The sequence below is a fragment of the Gossypium arboreum genome, chromosome 8 (genome assembly GCF_025698485.1).
Source record: "Gossypium arboreum isolate Shixiya-1 chromosome 8, ASM2569848v2, whole genome shotgun sequence".
In the NCBI taxonomy this organism is placed as follows: domain Eukaryota; kingdom Viridiplantae; phylum Streptophyta; class Magnoliopsida; order Malvales; family Malvaceae; genus Gossypium; species Gossypium arboreum.
Window position 1 is genome coordinate 4,686,104 of NC_069077.1, and position 25,604 is coordinate 4,711,707.

At 33.2% G+C, this 25,604-nt stretch overlaps 5 protein-coding genes and 1 pseudogene across 7 annotated transcripts; all 6 read left to right on the top strand.

Annotated features, from left to right (window-relative positions):
• Window positions 1–113: 113 nt before the first annotated feature.
• On the top strand, window positions 114–1,238 carry LOC108469986 (probable ribose-5-phosphate isomerase 3, chloroplastic). Its single transcript, XM_017771148.2, has one exon. The coding sequence runs from the start codon at window positions 219–221 to the stop codon at window positions 1,050–1,052; it is 834 nt and encodes a 277-aa protein (XP_017626637.1). The 5' UTR covers window positions 114–218; the 3' UTR covers window positions 1,053–1,238.
• Window positions 1,239–1,370: 132 nt separating this feature from the next.
• LOC108469988 (probable aldo-keto reductase 1) lies at window positions 1,371–4,905 on the top strand (annotated as a pseudogene).
• A 3,181-nt stretch (window positions 4,906–8,086) lies between these two features.
• On the top strand, window positions 8,087–12,199 carry LOC108467776 (uncharacterized). Its single transcript, XM_017768538.2, has 9 exons — window positions 8,087–8,447; window positions 9,192–9,256; window positions 9,745–9,793; window positions 10,145–10,239; window positions 10,399–10,484; window positions 10,604–10,663; window positions 10,765–10,846; window positions 11,575–11,688; window positions 11,839–12,199. Exons 1-9 carry the CDS (start codon window positions 8,261–8,263, stop codon window positions 12,001–12,003), a joined length of 903 nt encoding a protein of 300 aa, XP_017624027.1. The 5' UTR covers window positions 8,087–8,260; the 3' UTR covers window positions 12,004–12,199.
• Window positions 12,200–13,948: 1,749 nt separating this feature from the next.
• Window positions 13,949–16,078, top strand: LOC108469161 (uncharacterized). The gene is made up of 6 exons (XM_017770049.2): window positions 13,949–14,411; window positions 14,693–14,794; window positions 15,085–15,149; window positions 15,496–15,551; window positions 15,644–15,676; window positions 15,756–16,078. The coding sequence occupies exons 1-6, from the start codon at window positions 14,188–14,190 to the stop codon at window positions 15,876–15,878; spliced, it is 603 nt and encodes a 200-aa protein (XP_017625538.1). The 5' UTR covers window positions 13,949–14,187; the 3' UTR covers window positions 15,879–16,078.
• Window positions 16,079–17,050: 972 nt separating this feature from the next.
• Window positions 17,051–19,049, top strand: LOC108468012 (40S ribosomal protein S24-1-like). The gene is made up of 5 exons (XM_017768861.2): window positions 17,051–17,297; window positions 17,640–17,681; window positions 17,862–18,032; window positions 18,547–18,633; window positions 18,744–19,049. Exons 1-5 carry the CDS (start codon window positions 17,226–17,228, stop codon window positions 18,774–18,776), a joined length of 405 nt encoding a protein of 134 aa, XP_017624350.1. The 5' UTR covers window positions 17,051–17,225; the 3' UTR covers window positions 18,777–19,049.
• A 2,359-nt stretch (window positions 19,050–21,408) lies between these two features.
• Window positions 21,409–25,228, top strand: LOC108470187 (cysteine synthase). Of its 3 annotated transcripts, none has more exons than XM_017771451.2 (11): window positions 21,409–21,609; window positions 22,028–22,081; window positions 22,192–22,301; window positions 22,431–22,488; window positions 22,851–23,114; window positions 23,200–23,337; window positions 23,438–23,489; window positions 23,792–23,871; window positions 24,210–24,269; window positions 24,421–24,501; window positions 24,943–25,228. In XM_017771451.2, exons 2-11 carry the CDS (start codon window positions 22,043–22,045, stop codon window positions 25,033–25,035), a joined length of 975 nt encoding a protein of 324 aa, XP_017626940.1. In that variant the 5' UTR covers window positions 21,409–21,609; window positions 22,028–22,042; the 3' UTR covers window positions 25,036–25,228. The 3 variants fall into 3 exon arrangements, with proteins under 3 accessions (XP_017626940.1, XP_052887908.1, XP_052887907.1); XM_053031948.1 differs by lacking the exon at window positions 21,409–21,609 and adding an exon at window positions 21,651–21,845; XM_053031947.1 differs by lacking the exon at window positions 21,409–21,609 and adding an exon at window positions 21,663–21,683.
• The last annotated feature ends 376 nt before the right edge of the window (window positions 25,229–25,604 follow it).

The window sequence follows — 25,604 nt, forward strand, 5'->3', positions numbered from 1 at the left end:
ATAAAATTTTATGTATTAAATTATACATTAAATCAAAGTTGAGTTATAATTTTGATATGTATCTTTTTTCTTTTTTCTTTTTTTAATAGTCCTTTTCCTAACCTTCCACCTTTAGCCCAAAGTTCACCTAACACAAACAGCATAGATAAAATCAGAATGAAGAAAAGGCCAAAACAAGCCCCCGAATTCACTCTTTTCCTCCTATTAAACAAAAGCCAATGGCCTCCTTATCCTTCCTCCACCTCTCCTCCGCCACCCGTTTTACCCCACGCGCCACTCCTCTTAACCACCGGGCTCGAACCCAGAAATCATTCTCCATCAGGTCCCAATCTGCCCCAGTCCTTTCCCAAGATGAGCTCAAAAAGCTTGCAGCTGACAAAGCGGTTGAGTCAGTCAAGTCAGGTATGGTCCTAGGCCTAGGAACAGGCTCAACAGCTGCCTTTGTGGTTGACAAACTGGGTCAACTCCTTTCCACCGGTCAACTTTCTAACATCGTCGGAATCCCAACCTCAAAAAGAACCCAAGAGCAAGCTGCATCACTTAATATCCCTTTATCCACCCTTGACTTGCATCCCCATATTGATCTCGCCATTGATGGTGCTGATGAAGTTGACCCTAACCTCGACTTAGTTAAAGGCCGTGGGGGTGCACTTTTGCGAGAGAAAATGGTTGAAGCAGCTTCATCTTCTTTCATTGTAGTGGCTGATGATAGCAAGCTTGTTTCAGGGCTTGGAGGGAGTGGTTTAGCCATGCCTGTTGAAGTTGTGCAGTTTTGTTGGAAATATAACTTGGTTAGACTTGAAGGATTGTTCAAAGAGTTGGGTTGTGAAGCAAAGTTGAGATTAGCAGGGGATGGTAGTGAAAAGCCTTACGTGACTGATAATATGAACTACATTGTGGATTTGTATTTCAAGAATCCAATAAAAGATGGGTTTGCAGCTGGGAAAGAGATTTCTGCCATGGAAGGTGTAGTGGAACATGGGTTGTTTTTAGGGATGGCTACCTCTGTTATTATTGCTGGGAAGACAGGTGTGGAAGTTATGACTAAGTGATTGAAGAAGGCAAAGGTGAGGTGGAAGTTGCATTGTTGTTATTTCATATTTGAGGGGATTTTGATTCTGGGTTTTGGGGGCGGGGATTAATGCAAATGTTTCGGATTTTGCTGCTGTGTACTGTAGAGTAACTGAACATTGTGGAATAATTGAGGATTTTGGAAATAAAATTGATGAATTGGTTAATGATTATGTTGTGCTTCTATACTTGCAATGGTCTATCTAGTTTCCCTGTTCTTTTGGTTATTTTTGAAGTTTGGTTGGATTGATTTATGGGTTTATTTAAGTTGTTCTTTAGATCATTTGTGGGATAATTTGTTGCTAAAATATTGATTTTGATCGTGTATTAGACTAATTGTAAATTGTGGAATAATTGGGATTTGGAAATGTCCTGAACCGTCCAATGCTTGCATGGTTTTTGTAATGGCCTGCTTTGTTTTTTGGAATTTTCGCATCTTTGAAATAGCCTTGCCTGGTGCAGCTGTTAAGCGGTTTTGCTCCTTCTGGCTGCACCCGAGCACACCTAATCATGAAAGATTTGCTGGTTATACTTGTGTTTCCTGTTTCCTTTGTCATCGAGCATCGAAGTGTAAGGAATGAAGCATTGAACTTGAAAGCAGCCATCTTAACTCATCAGCATATAGCAAGACATTTTCGCTTGAGCATCATGCCTTAGCTTTCTTGGTATTGTCCGCCTTTCCATTAGTCATTGAACATTGTAGAGCTGGAATAGAAGTAAAGAAACATTGAACTTGAAACCAGCCATGTGAACCAATTAGCTTATAAACGACATGTTCAGATTAAATCCTTAACATCGTGCCTAAGATTATTTTGTAGTGCCTGCCTTTTTGGTTTCCATTAGTCATCGAACATTGTAGAGCTGAAATAGAAGCAATGAAGCATTGAACTTGAAAGCATCCATATGAAGCCATTAGCATTATAACAAGACATTTTCAAAGTGAATCTGTTAGCATCAAGCCTGAGATTTATTGGTAGTGCCTGCCTTTCCATTAGCCATTGAGCATTGTAGAACTGAAATAGAAGAAATGAAAGAGTGAACTTGAAAGCAGCTACATGAACCGTATAGCATATAACAATACATTTTAAAGTGAATCTGTTAGCATCATGCTTGAGATTTCTTTGTTTGGCCTGCTTTTCCATTAGTCATTGAGATTCTAGAACTGAAACAGAAGTAATGAAACGTTGAACTCAGAAGGCAGCCATATGAACCAAATAGCATATAACATAACATTTTCAGAGTGAGTCCATTAGCATCATGCCTAAGATTATTTCGTAGTGCTTGTCTTTCTGTTTTCATTAGTCGTCAAACATTGTATAACTGAAATAGAAGCGATGAAACATTGAACTTAAAAGTAGCCATATGAACCCAATAGCATATAACATAACAGGGCATTTTCAAAATGAATCTGTTAGCATCATGCCTAAGATTTGTTGGTAGACCTGCTTTTCCATTTCCATTAGTACTGTGTTTTGGGGCTGTAGTAGGTTCATTTTATCTACTATTGCGTAGGCAATGTGACCACTTACTCATCATAGGCAACAAATGCTTCACTCTGTTCCTTGTGAATCCTGCTTTGGTTCATAGGCTCTGTGGCCCTACAGTGCTATAAACTCAAGATATTAACGTGTGCTGTAGAAACTGGTTTTGGTCCTATGAGATAGGGTGTAAATTAAAAAAGAAATGATTTAATAATTCTTTGAATGTTTATCTGATAACACATGTCGTGATTATTTAGCTCTTTTGACCAATTTTTTGCCTCTTTTTTCAATATCTTATTTAATAGTTCTTCCATTAGCTTAATTTTGAATGTCTGCAACAAAGTAGTCAAAATCAATTACCTATGGGGTGACATATTCAGAATTATTTTATAGTTCCTTCTTTTTTACGATATGTTTTGAGTTGCTATATAATCAGAAAGGCCTCCATTGAGAAGAAAAAGGAAACAAACGATGGTTGATGAACAGCAGAGAGTTCAGATTCCTCGAGTGAAACTTGGAACTCAAGGACTTGAGGTTTTAGGTTTCGTTATTATTAATTATATTAGCTAAGAAAATGCATTTTTTGTTGTAAAATCCCTTGTTTTTGTTTGCAGGTTTCAAAGTTAGGGTTTGGGTGTACGGGTCTTTCTGGATCTTTCACGATCCAGTCTCAGATGATGTTGGCATAATAATCATTAAGCACGCATTTGAAAAAGGAATCACTTTCTTCAATACAACTGACTTGTATGGACACAAAACTAATGAAATTCTGGTCGGAAAGGTAATTGCCTTAGATAAATTGTGTAGTGTTTTAAGTTGAATTACATCGACACTTTGTGTCTATTACATGTTCAAAGATAAGTACGAGAGATGGCTTTTTTAGTTTATCAAACTGATATGATTTCATGTTTTCATTCTTGTTCTTGGCTTGTAAAACGAATTCAATAATTTGGGAAACCAACATTATTTATTTATTTTAATATTTTGCGGGCATTGAAGCAGTTACCGTGAGAGAAGGTACAGTTGGCTACAAAATTTGGCGCTGAAAGCATTGGTCCAGGTGGTCTTGTTGTCAGTGGCACTCCTGAATACTTTTGTGCTTCTCTTGAGAGTAGCCTTAAACGCCTTGACGTGGATTACATTGATCTTTACTATATAATCAGAGTTGACACCAAGACCCCTATAGAGGAGACTGTAAGTATTGCTGCATTAGAAACCCTTTGTTATTGGTTTTCAGTTTTTCTAAAATATTTGTGTATGAGGCATATTCGAAAATGGATATAAAGGTTAATCATCCAAACATTTCCTTATCGGCTGTGTTTTCAGAACCTGACCAGACCGGCTGGTTGGACCGGGAACCAGCTGATACACTGGTCTGCAACAAGGCAAAAAAGCTGGTTGATCCACAAACTAGTACAGACTGGTTGAAGCGGTTGAACCAGATTTTACAATTATATATATTTAATTTTTTTTATTTTTTAAATAATTTATTTGATTTGAATCGGATGGACCGGGAACCAGCAGTCTGACCGGTTCTACCACCGGTCCAGTTCCGAAAACATTGCTTATCGGGTACATACTATCCATCTTGAGTGTGCATGCCTAGTTGGAAACCATTTTAAAACTCATGTTATTTGGACTCAAGGATGAGTGTCCAACACATGTATGTGTTCGGCATAAATATGGACCTCTAAACATTCTCTTCTCGGGGACATACCCATATTAGGTAGAACCTGGACATAAGGGTGACCATTGGATACCTGTATGTCCAAATATATGTTAGGCTCAGATGTCAAATACTATTTATTTTATGGAAAAATTAAGTATATTTATATTTATTTTATGTATGTAAGATGGAAGAACTGCAAGAAGTTCGTGGAAGAGGGAAAAATAAAGTATATTGGTATATCTGAAGCTAGCCCTGAAACTATAAGGTGGGCACACGCTGTTCATCCCATTACTGCTGTACAAATGGAGTGGGCCCTCTGGACTCATTGAGGAAGAAGTAGTTCCCCTTTGCAGGTTTCTTCTTCTATCTTGAATCATTATCCAGACTCGAACTACCCTTTGCAGGTTTCTTCCTCTATCTTCAATCATTATCCAGACTCGAACTAGTGTTGAATACATATATGTGTTCAATGTTAATATTTTCAAAAATGTTAGGGTTTTTTTTTTCCGGAATGATCATACTCTACCCTCTTGTCTATATCAAACATATTGAATACGGATCCTTTAGAGAAAATGAAAAGTCTAGCTATCATAGATTGAAATCGATTATTGATAGTCTTTCATTTCCCAAGTTAAATGTTGTTCGAGTATTCTTGAGGCTCAAGATACTCAAGCTTTTTAACAATTAACTCTTTCCAACTCCTATGAGATTATGCCTACGTAAAATGCATTCAACAATGCAAGGGACTTGGAATTGGGATTGTTCCATACAGTCCCCTTGGTCAAGGTTTCTCTGGAAATAGTTATCTGGTATGAAACTCTCCTTATTTTGGCTTTTAAACCCTTGTCACATGGACTCAGAAGTCACTGTCAGATACTATTGTGTATCTGACACGAGGATTCTAAGCTTTTGGTAAGTTTTTCTATATATACAAAGGATCATACTTGTATCTATATCCAAATACATGTTAAACACATATGTCAGACAGAGATACTTGGAAAATGAATAGTACATATGAATTTAATCTTGTACAGTAATAACCCTTTTAAGTCTTAATAGATAGATTCATTGACTGATTACAAATATCTACTTTTTAAGGCAATGTTCCCAAGGTTTCAAGGAGAAAACTTGGACAAAAACAGGATCTTATATTTGAAAGTAAAGAAGTTGGCTGAAAAGCATGTATGTACAGCGTCAAATTTGCACTTGCCTGGGTTCTTCATCAAGGGGATGATGTTGCCCCTATTCCTGGTAAGTCACATTCAATCATTTTCAACCTGGACTCTCTTGTTGTATCATGTAACTCGGATTGAAGCATGACTATTGGACAAAGTTTCATGTATATCAAGGATCAAGGATCCTTGTAGGATCACATCCGGATACTTATGCCCAGATATGAGTTGGACACAGGTACGCCATATCCAAATATGTGAAGTACTGGATGCGGATACTGTTAAAGAAAATGAAGAGTCGAAATAATATAGCAGCCTACAGATATATTTGACTAGAATTCACAGCAGAAGCAGCATAAAGGGCCTCAAAAATCTTGAGCCAAAAGATCATAGCTTTTAAAAGTTTCTTTTGACTTCTTACTGGAACAACCAAGATAAAAAAAAAAATCTTGATAGCAACATTGAATCACTGAAAGTAAAGCTGACAGAAGAAGATTTGAAAGAAATTTCAGAAATAATCCCAATCAATGAAGTTGCAGGGGCTACTTTGCCTGAAAATTTAATGCAATTCACGTGGAAATATATCAATACACCACCAAAGAACACACCAAGGTTTAAAAAACAAAAACTTTATGGTTTTTGGTGAATGGATTTCCCAGGAAACTGCAACCACTGTAAGACTGATAGTTTGTATTGATGAGTTACTAAAGCTTTGGATTTCCATCAATGTTCAGTGAGAGCTGAAGCCTGCATTACCCAAATAAACCAAAATTCTCCCACTGATTTGTAGTTAGTAATCATCTGTGTACTAATGCTGTGTTTTTTATATATATATATATATATATATATATATATATTAATGTTGTCATATTTTGTAGTGTTATAATTGTTTTTTCATGTTTTGTTAGAAATAATCCTGATTGTTTCATAAGTTTTATGTTTTTTTTTTATTGCTCTTATACATATTTTATCTCTTATTTTCTCTCATTTTCATTGACTAATATATTCACATTCACATTGGTGAATTCTGTATCAAGTTAAATTGAAGGCACAAAAAGAAATTCTACCAAATATCAAATGAACCTTTAAACTAATCGAATAATATGATTCTTGAAAATCTTTTTAATCCGATCCTTAAACGAGTTTACTTATAACCCAAGATTTAAGAATAATCAAGTTGAATTGAGCTTTATAGATATTGGAGAGGACTTGAAATTTGAAGTTCACTTCAAGTATAACTGAATCCACTTTTAAAGTGAGATTTTGATTTGAATTAAATATCTAATTAACTTCAAGTATAACTGGATTCACTTTTAAAGTGAGATTTTGATTTGAATTAAATATCTAATTATTGACTTTGCTTTATCTCATTTCTTATATTATTTATGCTGTTCAAATTGAAATTTTTAATATTTATTAAAAATAATTATGTATTAAATATATTTTAGAAATAATATTATACACACAAATTATTAAAGTCAAACATTAAAATACTTAAAAATTCGAATGACTCAAGCTAAATATAATCAAAACAAGGGAGTTGGAAGGGAGAGGATGAGTGCGAGTTAAGAAAGATGGCAAGTCTCTATCAGGTTATCGTAACCCATTTACTAGAGACTTGTTCCAATGTTAATAAATGGGAAAGCCTTGGTTTTCTTATTTATAGTAATCTTAACCGTTTAAGCGTAAAAATATAGCTTTTTGTCGTAGATGACGTCAATTGTTATAATATTAAGATCGTGCGTAATTAAAATATTTTATTTTAATAATTTTAAAAAGATTAGCTTTTGTTTCACAATTTGTGAAAGTTGGAAGCAAATCCTAGAAGATTATTTTTACCTTATTTAAGGATTTAGACAAAAAGAAATCATATACGTGAGTAACTATGGTATTTATTTATAGTAATAAGACTCAATACATTAATGATTTGAATGAACAAAAATAAATAAGTGATTTGTGTTAACTATCATACCAAAAAAAAACTACAAAACAAAGAAGGCAAGCGCTTAAGAAAAGGTTAATTATTTAAAGGGTAAGTATTTACTTTTATTTGCCTTAGCTTATATTTTAATTATTTATATTTAAAATATTACGCTTAAGTCACTAAATTATTAATTACAAATAACGGTATGAGAGTAAGTTAACGTGACACGTTAAATTATCATTTCAAATAAAACTTTAGATTAAATTCTAAAATTTGTCATTTTTTATATTTTAAGTAATTTAATTTAATTTTTATTCTCTTATGCTTTCCTTCTATTTTCTTCCTTCTTTTTTTTTAAACTAGTTTTTTAACAAATAACAAGAAAAACTAAGTTAAAAGAAACAGGAAGAGACAAAATTAGAGGAAAAGAGAAAAGCATGAAAAAAGAAAAGTTAAAAAATATAAAAGAAAAAATTTAAATTGCTTAAAATAAAAAAAATACGGTGGCCAGCTGTATAAATTAACCTAAATTTTTTATTTAAAATGATTATTTATCATGACATGGTAGCTTACCGTTATAACTTTTACGATAATTAACAGCTCAATAATAAAAATGTTACATCGCGATAATATAAGTTATTAAAATGTAAATTAAGGTAAGTAAAAGTAACTATTTTAATAATTTTTTATAAATAATTTTAAAATTTTGACATATATTTTTAAAATATTTTTATGGGATATTTACTAACCCGTAACTCTTTAAAAATTCCAATAGCGTTCTACCAAATATTTTCTTAATTAAAATCCCACCCTATAGTTAGAGATCCAATCTACAGGCCAGTGGCGATAGACTAGAGAAAAACCAAAGGCAGAGCAAATTTGATAAAAGAAAAATCTAAAAAATACCCCCCAAAAAAGGGAAAAAAAACGTTTACATTGAGAGATGGTGAGCAAAACAGAGGAGACCCAATTGAATAGGCTTGAAAACCAGGTAGATAATGGAGGTGGAGGTGCTTGGGAGTACCTTTGCCTTGTGAGAAAGCTCAAAGTTAGGCGTTCAGAGAAAGTCTTGAAATATGGTTTATCCATCTTAAATGATCCCAAGAAAAGATCTGCTCTTGGCCCTGAAGGTTAGTCTTCCTTTTAGCTTCTTTGGGTGACTTGTGGATTTGGGTTTTGCTTGAATTCAATGATTCTAAAGTGTTTCGCTTGAATTTTGAGTTTTTGTGTTGGGGTTTTTTGGGGTTTTAGAGTTTAGTCTTTTAGTTCTTTCTATTGGTTTTGCTTGAATTCAAAGCTTTATGAATTGTTGCCCCTGTTGTTGATTTGCTTGAATTTAAAACTTGAAGCTTAATGATTTTTTTAAGAAAAAGATTGACATTTTGATTTAATTTGAGTTATATAAATTAGATATTTTATATTTGTGTGTAAAATTGAAAGTGAAATAAGCTTGATTTGAATTGGTAGGCATTAAAATAAGAATTAGCTTTGTAAGAAAGTCGGGTTGAGTTTTCATTATATTCATTTCCCAGCTGAGGTTTTGAGAAGTAAACAAAAATAGTTAGGTAAGCTTGATGAAGCACAATTTGTAATGCTTTATACCTCTGAGACTTTTGGTTAATTTTATACCTGCATTTAGATACAAGAACTCATCTTAGTTTTGTACATTTTTCTCATGTGCCGTGACATCATCCAGTGCTTCTCTTTGTATTGAGTTTTATACACCTCGAAGGGCAATAAGCATCAGTGAATCAGTGTTATTTTATCTATAGGAATGTGATTTATGAGTTCTCATTTTATATTACCATTTACTTCAGTTGATTTATAGCGGTAAACAGTAATAATTACTAACAAGTACTTATATCTTGATACAGAATGGACTTTGTATGAGCAGGTAGCTATTGCTGCTATGGATTGCCAATGTCTCAACGTTGCAAAGGTACAAATCTTGTCTATGAGTTTTTCAATTTTAGATTTCTTTTAAGCTTTTCCGTTTTCATATTATGTTAAATTGATTTTCGCATTTTGGACTTGCATATATGTGTAAAACTAATTCTACTGTTTCCTATTTAAATATTGATCACGCCTCTGGATTGACCACTCTCATTGTTTACATGATTTCTCTTTCGAACATGTTAAGAGTATTTTTCTTTTTTGATGGAAAGAATTCTTTAAGGTCTTGCTTGTTCTTACAGTTTTCTCATCACTTATGAAGCCATTAGTTAGGAAGATATGACTTTTGTCTGTTTTATATGCAAAATGGTGTAACTCTTATTGAATGTTGTTGGTTTGGGCTCCAGTGAAACAGTTTGTATGCTTATCTGCATATTACGCTGTTTCATGAATCACAGTGCTGTTTAGCATAGATGCTTTGGTAGTAGATTTGTGAAGTTACCTGTCTTAAATTGGTACAATTTATTGTTGCAGGATTGTATAAAGGCTCTACTGAAAAAATTTCCAGAGAGCAAAAGGGTTGGTAAGTATATATGACTGTTAAATATGTTCTACATTTTCCGTTTGTGTTACGAAAAGGGTATATATATGTTGACACTAATTTATGCCGTAGTTTCAGTGATTTGTGAATCATAAACTCATGGCTTACCTTTTCATCATTAACACACTTGAATTAAGCTTCGTCCAAACATCTCAGTCAATATTCTACTCCAAACCTTATTGGGCTTTTATGTTACTATATTATGGCTTGAATAAGGATGGATAAACATAAACAGTTCTTGTATAATTTTGGATTCCATAGGATGCTGGCGAAGGTATTCATTGTCCCCGAACATTTGATGACCTAGTGGTTTTGTTTTGTCATGGTCTACAGGCAGGCTGGAGGGCATGTTGCTTGAAGCAAAGGGATTGTGGGCTGAGGCTGAAAAAGTTTACTCTAGTCTTTTAGAGGACAATCCACTTGATCAAGTAAATTCTGTGACCACTTTCCGACCCTCGCTTCCCCTCCTTCTCTCTGCCTTTCTTGAAAAAGAATCAGTTGTAATGGATAAAAGAGAAATATAATTGGTTATTTCTTTTATAAAAAACAAAGAAGAAACCAATGACAATAAACCCTATCTTGGGCAGGTAATACATAAGAGGAAAGTAGCCATGGCAAAGGCTCAAGGAAATATTTCAGGGGCTATTGAGTCGCTTAATAAATATCTTGAAATGTGAGATATCTCAGAAAACTCTGTCTCTCTTTCCCCCTTTCTGCTGTCACACATTTTCCTAATTCGATACTATACAACAGAGCAAATGTCACTCAATTTCCCCATTTTTCTTTTGATAGATTTATGGCAGATCATGATGCTTGGAGAGAACTTGCAGAGATATATGTCTCCCTACAAATGTGAGTTTTAATCTATTACAGCTTAACTATGTTGCCAATCATAAAATAGCAGTGATTTAAGCTTCTTTTTTTTTTTTTTGTTTTTTTGGTTGATAAATCAGGTACAAACAAGCCACTTTCTGCTATGAGGAGCTTATTTTATCTCAACCAACAGTTCCCTTGTATCATCTGGCCTATGCTGATGTAAGTTTCTTCTTTATTGTAGTTAAAAACTTCTTTTACTCGGAATTTTTTTTTTTGGGGGGGGGGGGTTGATTATCGAAATATGAGTATGTATCTGGCATGTGTATGCTCAGTTTTTTTAAGAGGAACGTACCTCCGTACCCATGTCCAGTATATGTTGGATAAGGATTCTTCAAGGAAAATGAAGACTCAAACTATCATAGTTAGAAACTGGTATGCAATTTCATTAGCAGTTTCTCACATTCCAATTTTCCTAGAGAATAGCATTCCCTTTGTAAACGCTCATCTTTAAGTATATTCTCGGCTCTTAATGAGCTCAATGAACAAAGAAATGGTTCGGTAGTAATTATGATTCTGCTAGGATGATCCTAAAACAAAGAACCAATTCCTTAGTGATTGTGGTTATGCAAAAATGCAAATGACCAATGATTCCCAACCAAGAAGGAAACTTCCAGGTAGACGTTGGATCTGTCTTCCTCTGTGGAGCCCTGCACCCAAACTGCCATTGATACCATTGTGTGGAGATACTGTTTGTTTTTACTCGAAAACCTTACTGTTTTGTCCCACAAAAGGAAATTCACAAGCACGAGTTTCGAGTCTTTACAGTTTCACAGGATAATGCTTTTCACCTTGCATTGGTTCAGCAAAAGATTTCTAGCTCGAACTCTTCTGATTCTCCTCTGAATTCTTGTTTTCATTGATTACGCACTATGCTTTTTCATCAACAGGTACTTTACACACTCGGTGGACTGGAAAACCTTCAGACCTCGAAGAAATACTATGCATCGACTATTGACTTGACTGGAGGCAAGAATACCAGAGCACTTCTTGGAGTTTGCTTGGTAAGCTCCTTCTCTTTTGAGAACTCATGCACTGGCCTTCATCTTTATACTAACTGAAATCTTACTGGAAAAAGAAGGGTTTCACACTCACTCTTTTCAATGTCCTCGTATTTTATCTTTCTGACCCAAAGTTTGAATCCTCTTGTTCAGTGCACATCAGCCATCGGACAGGTTTCAAAAGGAAGGAACAAGGAAGACAAGGAGAGTCCAGAGCTGCAGTCTTTGGCAGCAAAAGCCTTGGAGAAAGAATACAGGCAGAAAGCTGATGATAAACTAGGCTTGCTTACTTCTGCTTTAAGAAGTTTGAAAATTTAGTGTTAAACCCTAACGACATTGAATCAAAGCTTTTTGATTATTGCCCCATAAGGGGTCCAAAGATAATTTTCAGGAATGTTTTAATATCTTAAAAATGTTTCAATCTTTGCTAAATTTTAAGTTACATTGTTGTCATTTCTGTGTTTTCGATCAAGATCGTAATGGATAGTGTTGATTCGAGCTTTTTTAGAGGTCATATTGTCTTTTCTTAATCAAATATTATGGATTTGAATATTTTCGACTATCTTCGTTTTTTTTTTTTTTTAGGCACCTTCATTGTTCAATGAAAGGAACATTGGCAAAACCCTTTTCTTTTTTATGCTTTTAATGCTCCTTTCTATGTTTTATTTCACAGTTCGAATGTTCTTAAATGGTATTCAAAACGATCTGATTGAAGCAATTATTGTTTAGGAATTGAAACTACAATGCTAAGGGGATTCTTAGCATGGATTAATAGTTACAGGCTTATAGCTTTAATCCTTGTGATCCTTTTTGTTTTGATAAATTAATTAGTTTGTAGAGCACATTGCATATGTCAATTTGAGAGACAATATGTTTAAACCAAGTATTTTGAAGCTAAAATATGAGCCGTGCCGGTTAAAATGCGTTTCTTAAGACATATTTTGATGGAATCCTATGTCAATGTTAAGACCATCGAACGAGGTTAAGCGAACCTATTATGCTCTATCCAGCCAGATTTGTCTGGTTCAAAAATTTTGTTCCTGACTCGATTTCTTAAGACATATTTTGACTTATATTCAATGTTTCATACTAACTGTTCTTTTGTCAGATTCGTCGGAAAATGAGAAAAATTATGATTAACCAGGCCTCTTCATATGATCTGAAAGAACTTGTTCGCAAGGTTCATCCCTGAGGTCATTGGTAGAGAGATTGAGAAGTAGCATAAAGTATTTATCCCTCACTAAATGTTTTCATTCGTAAAGTCAAGATCCTGAAAGGCTCCCAAGTTCGATCTTGGCAAGTTGATGGAGGTACATATTGGTTCTCTTTAAACTTTGATTCAAGAATCGTATCATGTTGTGCAATTCGGTTTTTACTCTAGGATGTCATGAGTAGGACTGCATTCAGAGGATGTTGGTATGAAGTTGGAGAGGCCAGCCGATGTGACAATGGCAGAAGAGAAATTGAGGTTATAGGGCCTAAACAAGTTTCTATTTAATCACTTATCCATACTTATCCATCAATTGAGAAAAGTGGAAAATCGTAGTAGTTCCGTTGAAAACTCCATTGATAAAAATTCCAAGCAAACTTTGTTTCATTTAAGAAGCCATCAACAAAATCGTGTGGAGCTCAAAATCCGGTAAGAAAAGCCGAGTTTGGAGTAAAGATTCCATAAAACAAAGCTGTGAAGAGCTTGAAGATGGGGAAAAAGAATTGGAGGTTTGAAAAACTTGAATTGGCTAGGTTAGGGGTTTGAGTAAGAGTTGAGAAAACTTTACTTGGAAGAAAAGAAACCATTGTTTTGTTCCAATACCAAATCAAATTTGGTTCATTCATTTTTTTTGATATAATCAAACAACCATTGTGGAATCTAGATTATAGTATCAAATAATTAAAAGAAAACAGTTTGAATTCCTTGATATTTTTTTTCCTGTATTTTTATTTAGATAGGATAATACATCGCATAATACAAATGACAAATAACTAAAAAAACAATAAATATGAAAAACACAAAAAATATAAATATAAATAATTAAATAAATTATTTACATGTTAAAGCTAATATTACTAAAATACACAGATGTCCGGATTTAATTACTAAAAAAAATTATTCCATTTCAGTTTTCACAAACCTTTGTCTTGGATCGAACATTGACAATCTGTCAAATCATGTCCTTTTCATGGAACTGATTGTAATAATTGTCCTCGCGTGAAAAATAAAAAAAATAAAGAGAAAAATTGCAGACCATATGATTTTCATGGACAAAAAACCTTGCCCGTTGCAGATGATCTTAGCTGGCTAACCACAATAGGTGAAACTCCAATCATTTTAACACCCAAAAAGTAACTTAAATGGAAAAATAATTAATTCAACAAAGTTTCCATATAAGTTTCCTCTGATCTGACACAATACCATTGGTTGAGTTGTTCATATTTTTGAGTCATTAGACCAGACATTGCTGTTGTTTTTCCCTTTGAATCACAACAATTACTTTTTTGAAGATGTACAACCAAGCTTTAATGGCGGATGCATGGCTAAGGGAAGCTGAAGAAGCATTGAAGTTGGTGGAAGACATAGAAAATAGAGTAAACAACAAGAACCCATCACTTCAAAACCATGGAAATTGCGTTATAGACATTGCCGCTCGTTCCAAGCTTTTAGATGTTGGGATCAAAATTGATCGACTTGAATCACTTCTTAGAAACCCTCCTTCAAAACCCATTTTGTATGTTTGATATTTCTCTCTCAGTTGCATCTTAGATTGTTTGTTTAATTTCCTGCTCTTAATCTGTTTTTATGGTAACCTAACTCGAAATATATTGACTTAAGCATCGAAGAATGTTTCTCCCCTTATCGAAATCTATAAATGGATTGCTTGAATGTTGTATATATATAATGTATGTATTTATGTATACGTATCAGACTCTCAACTGAAGTGATGAACTATGTGTTAGATTTGTTCTTATTCTGTTACATAAGTAACCTGTTGCTGCAGTACATTTGCAGAACGAATGAAGATATCGACTATAGATGGAAGATGCTATCGGATATGCAGCTAAGAATCAAAGCTTTGGCTCTTAGACTGTATGCATTACCAACTTCGAGCAGGTATTGTGGTTCTCATGTCGGGGTTCTTTCATTTCGGGCCATTGACTTCGGAAAGTCTATAGTTGATAAATAGGGTGTTCTCCCGGTGCACATGGTCGGATGTTTGTCATATGCAGCCTTTCCCCTGCATTTTGCAGAGAGGCTGGCTGTTACCATGTCCCGAACCCCTGACCTTCCCGGTCGAGAAGGAGAAATGTCAATATGATGATAACGGGAGAGCATACAGAGATTGTTATGGAAACTGCAGGGTTTGAACTTATTTAGCTTTGCAATTTTCTTCTTCTTTGCAGGCCTGGAAACTCGATTCATGGAAATCACAACGACATGAACAAAATCATCACCGACAACATACAAGGTAGAACGGATCTATATTCCGAATGCTTGGAGTGGGTAAAGGATAGGATTTGCAACTTCTAATAGAACAAAATGAGCTAATATAGTGATCTAGAAGATCCTATCATCACCATCTTAGTATGCATATGATTTCCAATTATGATTTCGATTTCTCTGCGTTACGTCGTAATCTGCATGAATGGATGGACCGGTTTGCTCTCCGGAATTAACTAGTTCTCTCCTATCGTTACATTGCATGCCATTACCATACACGTATCATGGAAACTGATGCTTAGGAAGGTCTCTTTTCAATGCCTTCAAACAAACGTTCACCAACTTTGTTTGAGTTAATCATCTTGTGATTGCAGATCGAACAAAATCATTCTTGTCCGAAGAGGATCGAGAGCTTTTCCGACCACTTATTGTATGTTCATAGTATTTCCATGAGATTTAAAATCATTGTTCCCTGAGCTTCTGTATTCTGAAAAGGCCTTGTTTGTTGCTATGTTCGTGCAGGCTAACGATGTATCGATGACGAGCCAAGTGCAGGTATTCGTTTCTTATTTCAAACAGATCTGTTCACAAATTAAGCTCCAAATCGCTTTGTTGATCTCTTTTTGCGTTGCAGACGAAACAAGGCAGTACTTCGACTCCACTGAGTTTTCTCCAGAAGATTTGCTGGTTCTTCGGTGCAATACTCGGATTAGCTGCACTTACATTTATCTTAATTCTTATCTGTGCAGTCATATAATCTAATACTTATCCGAGCTGTTCCAACACAGGAAGGCTCACATAGCTACATACAGATTTTTAGAGTACGGTCGAATTATATAATCGACAATTACTGACATTGATGAACGACTCAAAACAATTTGATTATAATTCAATTCATAACGGTCGTAAGTAGAAAATTCATATTCTTCTATCATTAATAAATAATTTGTTGGACAATACTCAACGCAGTTACTACAATACTTTTATAATCTACTGCAATGTTGAGCTGTTCTTGAATGCTACTTCCTGAGCCTCCTAGTGAGCACTCTAGGCATAAATTGCAGAGGATTTTCCTGAGAAAATGTTGAAAGTTACTTTTTTTTTTTTTCTGAAGAATTAAATCAATAAATATTGTCATTATAAATATAAGAAACTCTGGTATTGTGTACGTTGATTGATATATATTCGAAGATGAAAATTTCAGTTTGACATTTCATAAGAATTTTCCTAGCTGCTCTAATGGCATAATAATGTTTCTCTATTGCGATGTTTGGATAATAATAATAATAATAAGGCATAATGATTTATTTGACCTTTCAACTTTACAAAAATTCATTTTAGTCTTTTATTTAATTTTGATACAAAATGAATTGCCATGTAATACCATATTAGCAATTAATTATTTTTAAAATATAAAACATTCAAAAAATATAAAAATTAAAAATATATTTATTTAATATTTTTAATTTTTAAAAGCATACACATGGATGTTACATCAATAAAGTTAACATATGTTAACTTTTTCATCTATTTTGAGATAATTTGATAAATAATATAAGTTTAAGGACTAAAAACAAAAATTAAATTATTGTTAAAATAATTTTTTATAAAATTAAAGGGCAAAATAAATAAGAATATAAAGAATTTTCCACTATTGATTTTTAAAATAATAATTGAATTATTTATTTATTTTAATAATGAAAATCTATGGTTATGGTGATAAATTTACAGATGGTCATCCACGTAAAGTCAATTTTATATATTTGTCAAATCTATGTAATTTTATATTTTCAAAAATAAATTATTTTATTATTATGCCTCTAACCAGCATTAAAAAATACTGGGCTTTACATAGCAGGCCTGGAAAACCAAAATCCCCAAATTTACAGCCCAATTCAAGGCTAAAACCCTCTCCACTGAAACCCTAACTCTCTATTTTCGAGAATCAACTGAAACCCTAATCATATAAGATAGTTGTTTTTTTTTTTTTGCCATATACAATCCTTTTCCTTGAGAGTTGGTGCTGCTGGTGAAAGCTTTCACTGTATAACTGCTCCGAAAAAAAAAAAGAAAACAAAAATAAGAGAAAGATTCTTGCTTAACCATGGCGGACAAGGCAGTGACTATTAGGACCAGGAAGTTCATGACCAACAGGCTACTTTCCAGGAAACAATTTGTGAGTAAGCTTTTCTTTTTCTTTCTCACTCTCATTTTCCATCTACTTTGTTGATAGTCAAACATGGGTCATTGTTAAATTTTAGTCTTGGGGTTTTTCACTTGACTTCCATTATTTTTTCTATTACATTCTTTGAGAGATCTCATTAAAGGAATATAAGAACTTAAGTGAAAAAATGTAATGCTGATTTTATTGCTTTGATAATAAGATGCTTAATTTAGGACTTTGCTTAATTTGTTTTCCTGGGGGTGGGGGAACTGAGAAATGAAATATTAGCTTGTATCTGTTTGAGTTCATTGTTGGTAGCTAAAGCTTGTTATTTGCTGCTTCTTTTTTGTTTAGATCATTGATGTTTTGCATCCTGGGAGGCCCAATGTTTCCAAGGTAAATCTTTGACATTTCCTAAAAATATTATAGTCTTATCATAGACCCGAATATGTGTCGGACATGTCAGCTTCAAATAAAATGAAGATTCGGAACTACACCAATCATAAATGTTCGAAAATTTGGATTGGTTTCATGGTTGTGTTATCCTGTTTTTGAGATGTTGGTTTGGGTTTTTAGGCTGAACTAAAGGAGAAGCTTGCTAGAATGTACGAGGTTAAGGACCCCAATTCAATTTTTGTGTTCAAGTTCAGAACCCATTTTGGAGGTGGTAAATCTACCGGATTTGGTTTGATATATGATTCTGTTGAGAACGCAAAGAAGTACGAGCCCAAGTATAGGCTAATCAGGGTAATTTCTGATGTCTTTTCTGTACTTTTTCTCTGGAATTTGTTTGTATTTTAAACTGCTTTTGCTTCATGTCTAGTATGTTGATGTTTATTTCTCGATGTAGTTTATTTGTGGAATTCTCTTTTCATACTCTAAACACTGCATTCGATCTGTTTACTGAAAACAACTCGTAATGGTGATGTTATAGAATCTGAAATCAGCTTTCATTGTAAAAAATGACAAGTTGGATATGGAACTAGAGTTTTCATCTATTTTGTGCTTGATAAATGCCTTGTTTTGAAGAAAACTTGAGATAGAATGTAAATATGTAATGCATTGATCCATAGTTTATAAGTTTCCGTGAATTTAAGTTATTTGATATTTGATATCGAAAATGGGTTCTAAATATTCTGGCTTGCCATTGCATATTCCTCGTCTTTCCATCATTAGTCATGAGTTGCATTTCTTTCACCGTTTCTTTGAATTGACTAGATATGATTCTAGATGCTGATTATTTTTTGCATGACTTTTTCAGAACGGACTCGATTCCAAGGTAGAGAAATCGAGAAAGCAAATGAAGGAAAGGAAGAATCGGGCTAAGAAGATCCGAGGAGTAAAAAAGGTAAATATCACTCGATGATTTTCACCATATAACTCTACTCAAACTGCTATCAATCTACGATTGATGGTTGTTGAGGCTGATTATATGAATGTTTTTGCTTTGTTGAACAGACCAAGGCCAGTGAAGCAGCAAAGAAGAAGTGAGATACAAGGATTTGAAAAAGAAGAGGTGAAGTTGATGCTGTAACTTAGAGCCAATGTTTTGAGGTGAAGTTGATGCTGTAACTTAGAGCCAATGTTTTCCAACACAAGTGTTTAGGTGTTCTTCAATCTGTTTTGTTTGTTTTTTTAAAAAAGAAAAAACTGGATTTTGGTGTTCAACTGATGTTTAATCTTATTTTTGCAGCAGATTTTGATATATTTAGTGAGTGTAATACTTTGTTATTTCCATTAATGTTCCCTTCCTTTATTTTGCCATTTAGCTTCTTTTTTTTCCTTCTAAAATATTAGAAAAAGACATTGAAATACTAGGCTTTTAGGTTACTTTTGGTTCAAGGAATGTAACATTTTCGGGGTAAAATGAGATTTTCATGATTGGATTTTAAACATTACTTTTGATATTTTTATAACATTAATGACTTTGATTCATCCTACTTAAATCAAAACAAATAAATAATAAAAACTAATTAATTAAATTTATTACTTTTTAATTTAAGTATTATTCAATTATTATACTAAATTTTGTACAGAATTGCCCCTATAAAGATAATTTTGGAATAATTGTTTAATCAAATAAAATAGCCATATGTTAGGAATATATGCAAAGTATACACAGATTGTTTGTATTAAAACTGTTAATTGGCAGGCGGTTCACTTGACTCAATAGCTTCTAGATATTTTAATATTTCATTAGGAATATATCTTTATGTAACACAATTTTGGTATATTAAAATTTTATTATAAATACCAAAATTTTAACAAATATTCTTAAAATTATTGGTATATTTTTAGAAACTTTTGTATATACCTAATGATATGCTATTAAAAATATAAAATTCAATTTAACCTGATTTAAATTCAGTAAAATGTTACCATATTGCTTTAATAGAGATGTCCAGTCATTGCAAAAATCAATTTATGGACGGATGGGGCATGACAGAACAAAAGGCCGAATATCAACAAATCCAAACCAAAGTTACAAAACAGAAAATAAAATATATTTTATTTAAAGAAAAAAAACCCATAAATCATTTTTTCTTTCTCAACCTGTGATTATATTCGTTTGGACTTTTCCATGTCACCAAGTGCCAGTTGACATCAGCTCTCTCTCTCCTTTCCTTGTTTACGCTGAAGACAAACTTTCTTTTTCAAAGGGAGATATGACTGAGGGTAAAGTACAACACACATCACCCAATGGGTTATTTTATTTTGTCATTTAACTATGAATTTTATTAAATTTCTATTTAATTATAGATTTATTTTTTTATCATCAACTATGAAATTTTTAAATTAATCACCTAGCAAATCAGTATTGTTTTTTTGGGTACATTTCCATTAATTGCATGGATGACATATTATATTAATTTATTCATAATTTTTTAAAAATAACTCTTAAAATTTATAAATGATCTTAATTTGATCCTAATTTAAAAAGTTAAAAAGATATAAAAAAAGCACATAGATATTTCAAAAACATATAATAAATTTAAATTTTATGTGAGACCTGAAACAAATTTTACATGCAATTGATTTTTTTTATTAGTCAAATTATGTTCTTAAAAGCATAATAAGGACATGAAATTATTCAGTAAAATTCCAATTTTAAAGTATTTGAATTTGCAAGTGAATGTTCAGTGTTAAATGTAACACTCATTGCTTAAGTTTACTTGGATAAGGGATATTATGGTAAGTGCCCTTAAAAATTTAACAGTTGAGTCAAATTTTTTTCGTCTAAAAACACTAATTTGACTAAACTAGAGAGGTGGAGGGTAAAATGATAATAAAAAAGAATTTGGGCAAAATTAAAAATTTTAGATTAAATTTTACAATTGGTCCCCATATTTTTTAGTTTTGAGCAATTTAATTTTTTTCTTTTTGATAGTTTACCCTTTTGTCTTTGTTATTATCATTTTTAATTTTGTTCGGCAATTAAAATGAGAAAATAAAATTTTTTTAAGAGGGACCAGGTTGAATAGATTTCGTCTTTTTTATGTATATTTTTTAAATTACATGGTAGATAAATTCTACCCAAGTCATTAAACTATTAATAAATTTACGTTTTTGTCATTTAACTTCAAAAAATAATAAAATGATCATTGAACTATTCAAAAGTTTTAATTTAAGTCATTGAGCTTTTCAAATCGTTGTTATATGGCCTTTTATGTTCTTACAGCATGCACTAACCGAAATTTCTTTTTATCCTTCTCTTTTATAGTTCATTTTTTTTCATGAAACGTCTTTGAACGTCAATAAATTGCAAACCAAAATCCAAACAACTTTTTTCTGCGATCTCCAACATTGACCATTAGATCAACTTAGATCTAAGGCATGTTTTTCTACTCGTCGATGGATCCATCATACCAATCGTCAAATCGTTGCTTGGAACTCGCTAGCTGGACCTTAAGAGAAAAACTTATAATTTAAATGAAAACTTCCGAATAGTTTAGTGATTTAAATAAAAACTTTCAAATAGTTTAATGATCATTTTGTAACTTTTTAAAACTAAATGATCAAAACGTAAATATGCTAATAATTTAGGGACTTTTGTTGTAGTTTACTTTATTTTATTTTACCCCGTTAGTTGCCTTGTTGGCCAAATTGGCTTTTTCTTTTAAGTACAAAAGAAAAAAATTGGAAATAAAAAAGAGAGGAAATTTTGATAATATACAAACAGCTATAAAGTAGCTTTCCTGTCTATCAGCTTTCTCGAGGTTACTTAAGCCTTTGAACTCTTTGGTCTTTGGCTTATATATCATTTTTGCTTCACAGATTGTACTGAAAAACACCATCTTTCTTGTGAATTCTGCAACTTTTGGAGGTTGGGTACTTTAAATATCTGTCAGATTATAGTTTTTGTTTGTGTTTTTAAGATTGGATTTATGGGTTTTTTTCGTAGGCTGTTTATGTTCTTCTTTATTTTATTGATTCTGGGTTTTTCCTCCTCTTCATTACTGTAACTTTCATGGGATCCGATTTTGCTTTTGGATTGATCAAGTTCAGAGTCATTTCTAGTCACTTTAGTGTCTCAACTCTTAGGGAACTAATTTCTCTTTCGTAATGAATCTTTTTTTTTTTTAGACAAACTAATTGTTATTTTAAATTACTGTTATTGTTCTTCAAGCGCTCAAAATGTCTTCCCGCTCCTTTTTGTTTTGTTTCAATCATGACTACTTAATCATATTCAATTTGTTTGGCTTGTTTTGCTAAATGATTTAATCTTTGGAATGTTTGTGCAGTAACTTAAAGAAGAAATGGGGGAAAAGAGTTTAATTGCCAAGGATGTCACCGAAGTAAGCAGTTGTTCATCTTCATTAACAATATTAAAGGATCTTTTTATGTGTTTTAATTCAATAAAAGTATTGCCATCCTTGTTAATATCGTTTGTTTTGGATATGAACAGTTGATCGGTAACACGCCACTGGTATATCTCAACAATGTTGTAGATGGATGTGTGGCTAAAATTGCTGCCAAGTTGGAGGCAATGGAACCCTGCTCCAGTGTCAAGGACAGGTATTTATTAAACGTCTTTTGCCGGTTGTATCAGAATATTTTATTGTAATCAACTCTATTACGCTGCATTAACTTATGGTAGGACTGAAGTTCTATAATCTTTGTTTTGAAAACCTTCTTTGCATGCAGGATTGGATATAGTATGATTGCAGATGCAGAGGAGAAGGGTCTCATTGTACCAGGCGAGGTTGGTACTCGCTATATTTCTCTCTTAAAATTCAAGTTTATGCTAGGTTTAGGGTTTTAAGTGGATTGTAGTTATACTATTCTAGCTATGCCATAGGCTGAAATTGTGTGTTGTTGTCAACTTGTAAAGCATCTCTAGTTAACCATTTGAACTTACATAGAGAAAGCTTTATGTAGAAGCTTGTTGGCTTTCAAGTTTTTGTTCCTTTTAAATTCGATATTCAAACTCCTTTCATTTTTATATGCAAAAGTATAGCTTTCCTTGAGCTCATGTCACGATCTTGTTGCTTTAATGTTGAAAGTATAAACTCAAGGAGAGAAGTTTTAACTTGACAAAGTTTCTGTTTTTCCTATATGATGAAGAGTGTGCTGATCGAGCCAACTAGTGGTAATACCGGAATAGGGTTGGCATTCATGGCAGCTGCTAAGGGTTACAGACTCATAATTACGATGCCTTCTTCAATGAGTTTAGAAAGAAGAATGGTCCTCCGAGCTTTTGGAGCTGAGCTAGTTCTTACGGATCCAGCCCGGGGCATGAAGGGGGCTGTTCAAAAAGCTGAGGAAATTATGTCAAAGACTCCTAATTCTTACATTCTTCAGCAATTTGAAAACCCTGCCAACCCAAAGGTATCATTCAGAACTCTTTTCACGCATATGTTAGTAGTTCGAGCCGTTGAGGGTGTTGTGATTTGATTCTTTGTTCCTGTTTTAGATCCATTATCTGACAACCGGACCGGAGATATGGAAAGGCAGTGGAGGAAAGGTAGATGTCCTTGTCTCTGGTATCGGGACTGGAGGTACTGTAACAGGAGCCGGGAAGTATCTGAAAGAGCAGAATCCTGGCATTAAGGTTAGACTTTCTGATCCCTAACTATTACTAATTTTGTTTGTCTGTCATTGTGCTTTTGTGTTTCTTATGTTTCCATTGCTCCTTGCTTTTTTCGATTCAGCTCGTTGGCGTGGAACCAGTTGAGAGTGCAGTGCTTTCTGGAGGGAAACCTGGTAAGTTGTTCTTTTACAAACTATATCCAAACAGGTGGTCAAAGTCAAACCACTCAGACCTCTGGTTTATAATTCCAATCATAATATTTTATTCACATCAAATTTGAAAATTTTCCCTACAAAGCTTTTGTACATTGTCCCTGACAACAGGCAAACAGCATGGCTTTAGTCTCTTAAATCTTAGGAAGATTATTAAATATTTTTGCCATTATCATCTGAAAATTCTTTTCCGGTACTCCTCATGCTAAAATAAGATTAATGTTTTATCTATTGATGGATGGTTGCATTTTTTAATGTTCAAGGTCCACATAAGATCCAAGGAATTGGTGCTGGCTTCATCCCTGGGGTTTTAGACGTCAATTTAATCGATGAAGTCGTTCAAGTAAGTCTTGATGATATTTAATTTATTAAGACCAATGTTTTCTTCAACTTCGGATCTATGTGCTATTATCCTATATTTACTCAGAATTGAGCATAAGTGTCAAATAGGAGTATGTGCCTAATACTGTAATGTTCAAATTTTTCTATGTTTTTTTAAGCCACACAGCTTTTATCTCATAATTCATTGCTGGTTTTCATTATTTCATATCCTATGATCAATATATGTTATAGATGCTTATAGGGAAGGCAACTCGGTGGTATTCGACATATGAGCACACTTTCTTCAATTGCAGCTTTTTTCTTCATGCTTGTAATGATCGATTACCTGTATGGCTGCAGATATCAAGTGAAGTAGCTATTGAAACTGCAAAACAACTTGCTCTGAAAGAAGGATTGTTGGTAAGGTTCTTCAGTTTTCTTGATATAATTCAATATGGAAATCCATACCTTGGTGCTTGTTCACAACTAAACCGAAAATTGACACTCAAGCTTCTGTTGGATTCTTTCTGCAGTTTCCTTTAGTTATAATTGTTTGGAACATATATTACAGGTAGGTATATCATCCGGTGCTGCCGCCGCCGCCGCGATTGAGATAGCCAAGAGGCCAGAAAATGCCGGGAAACTCATTGTTGTAAGTTTTTTTTATTCAGTCCTACATCATTCTTTCTGAACATGTGATTGAAGTAATATATTTGAAGATAAATGCCGCCATTGAAAAGGGTTATTGAGAGTTCAGACATTTCTGTGAAATTACACTGATAATACTATCGGCATACACATGGATTCTAGATTCTATACGCCTGCATTCTTGTTGAACAAAATTATATTAGGTCATCTATGGTGTTTTTCGCCTTGAGTCTTGCATATGTTACTCGGATTCTGATGTAATATACTTATTTGGAATTCTATGTATCTTTTAAGGGTCCGAACTCCAAACTAGTTAATGGGTCTTTATAAGCACTAGTTAAGTACTAATTGATTCGTATTTTTATGATAACTTTTGCATTTAGTTTTACAATGTTACTAAGCACTGGTTAATATTTTCCCCTTTTTTAAATTTGATCTAATCCAGGTGGTCTTCCCCAGCTTTGGAGAGCGATACTTGTCTTCCGTGCTGTTTGAGTCCGTGAAACGGGAAGCAGAGAGTATGGTGTTTGAGCCTTGAGATGAAACATGGAGAAGGTAACCTATTGATCAAGCAACATTATCAACTTTCGCCATTGATGGTTCTTGTTTTCTTCTAGGGTTATAAAAAAAAATTGGTGTTTGGACATGGTGTTGAACCCTGTTTGTTGCAGTTCACTGTATTTCTTTTCAAAGTTTTAACACATATTAATAAATATTTACATTGGAATAAATATTGATCGTGTTTATGGAGGTGCAGTCGCTCAATGTTTGAATTTGATTCCAGATAAATGTGGGATTGTTTGAAATAATAAATAAGATTAGTTCAAGCTCAAGCTTGTGTTTTTGAGCAAGTTTAGTTCAAGCCTTCCTGTCTTCTTTGAGTAGTAAGGGAGCACAGTTTTTTTTTTTTTTTAATTCGGTAATTCTTTTTTTTATAAAATTAAATTAGTATTGAAAATTTTTTGAATAAAAAATTGAATTTAAGTATAAATATTCAAGGTCGTAGTTAAGAATAAATCGACCTTATCTATTTATTTAATAAATGCATCCGATTGAACAAGTTTAATAATACAATTTTATTTCAAATTAAGTTTTGTTTTCAAAATA

Excerpts from the sequence above, each read along its gene's own strand:
- LOC108469986 (XM_017771148.2), top strand. The coding sequence starts at position 219 with ATGGCCTCCTTATCCTTCCTCCACCTCTCCTCCGCCACCCGTTTTACC.
- LOC108467776 (XM_017768538.2), top strand. The coding sequence starts at position 8,261 with ATGGTGAGCAAAACAGAGGAGACCCAATTGAATAGGCTTGAAAACCAG. Across the intron at positions 8,448-9,191 it reads ATCTGCTCTTGGCCCTGAAG|AATGGACTTTGTATGAGCAG; the intron begins GTTAGTCTTCCT and ends ATCTTGATACAG. Across the intron at positions 10,485-10,603 it reads CTTAATAAATATCTTGAAAT|ATTTATGGCAGATCATGATG; the intron begins GTGAGATATCTC and ends TTCTTTTGATAG.
- LOC108469161 (XM_017770049.2), top strand. The coding sequence starts at position 14,188 with ATGTACAACCAAGCTTTAATGGCGGATGCATGGCTAAGGGAAGCTGAA. Across the intron at positions 14,795-15,084 it reads GCATTACCAACTTCGAGCAG|GCCTGGAAACTCGATTCATG; the intron begins GTATTGTGGTTC and ends TCTTCTTTGCAG. Across the intron at positions 15,552-15,643 it reads AGCTTTTCCGACCACTTATT|GCTAACGATGTATCGATGAC; the intron begins GTATGTTCATAG and ends ATGTTCGTGCAG.
- LOC108468012 (XM_017768861.2), top strand. The coding sequence starts at position 17,226 with ATGGCGGACAAGGCAGTGACTATTAGGACCAGGAAGTTCATGACCAAC. Across the intron at positions 17,298-17,639 it reads TACTTTCCAGGAAACAATTT|ATCATTGATGTTTTGCATCC; the intron begins GTGAGTAAGCTT and ends TTTTTTGTTTAG. Across the intron at positions 17,682-17,861 it reads GGAGGCCCAATGTTTCCAAG|GCTGAACTAAAGGAGAAGCT; the intron begins GTAAATCTTTGA and ends TTGGGTTTTTAG.
- LOC108470187 (XM_017771451.2), top strand. The coding sequence starts at position 22,043 with ATGGGGGAAAAGAGTTTAATTGCCAAGGATGTCACCGAA. Across the intron at positions 22,489-22,850 it reads GTCTCATTGTACCAGGCGAG|AGTGTGCTGATCGAGCCAAC; the intron begins GTTGGTACTCGC and ends TATATGATGAAG. Across the intron at positions 24,502-24,942 it reads ATGCCGGGAAACTCATTGTT|GTGGTCTTCCCCAGCTTTGG; the intron begins GTAAGTTTTTTT and ends GATCTAATCCAG.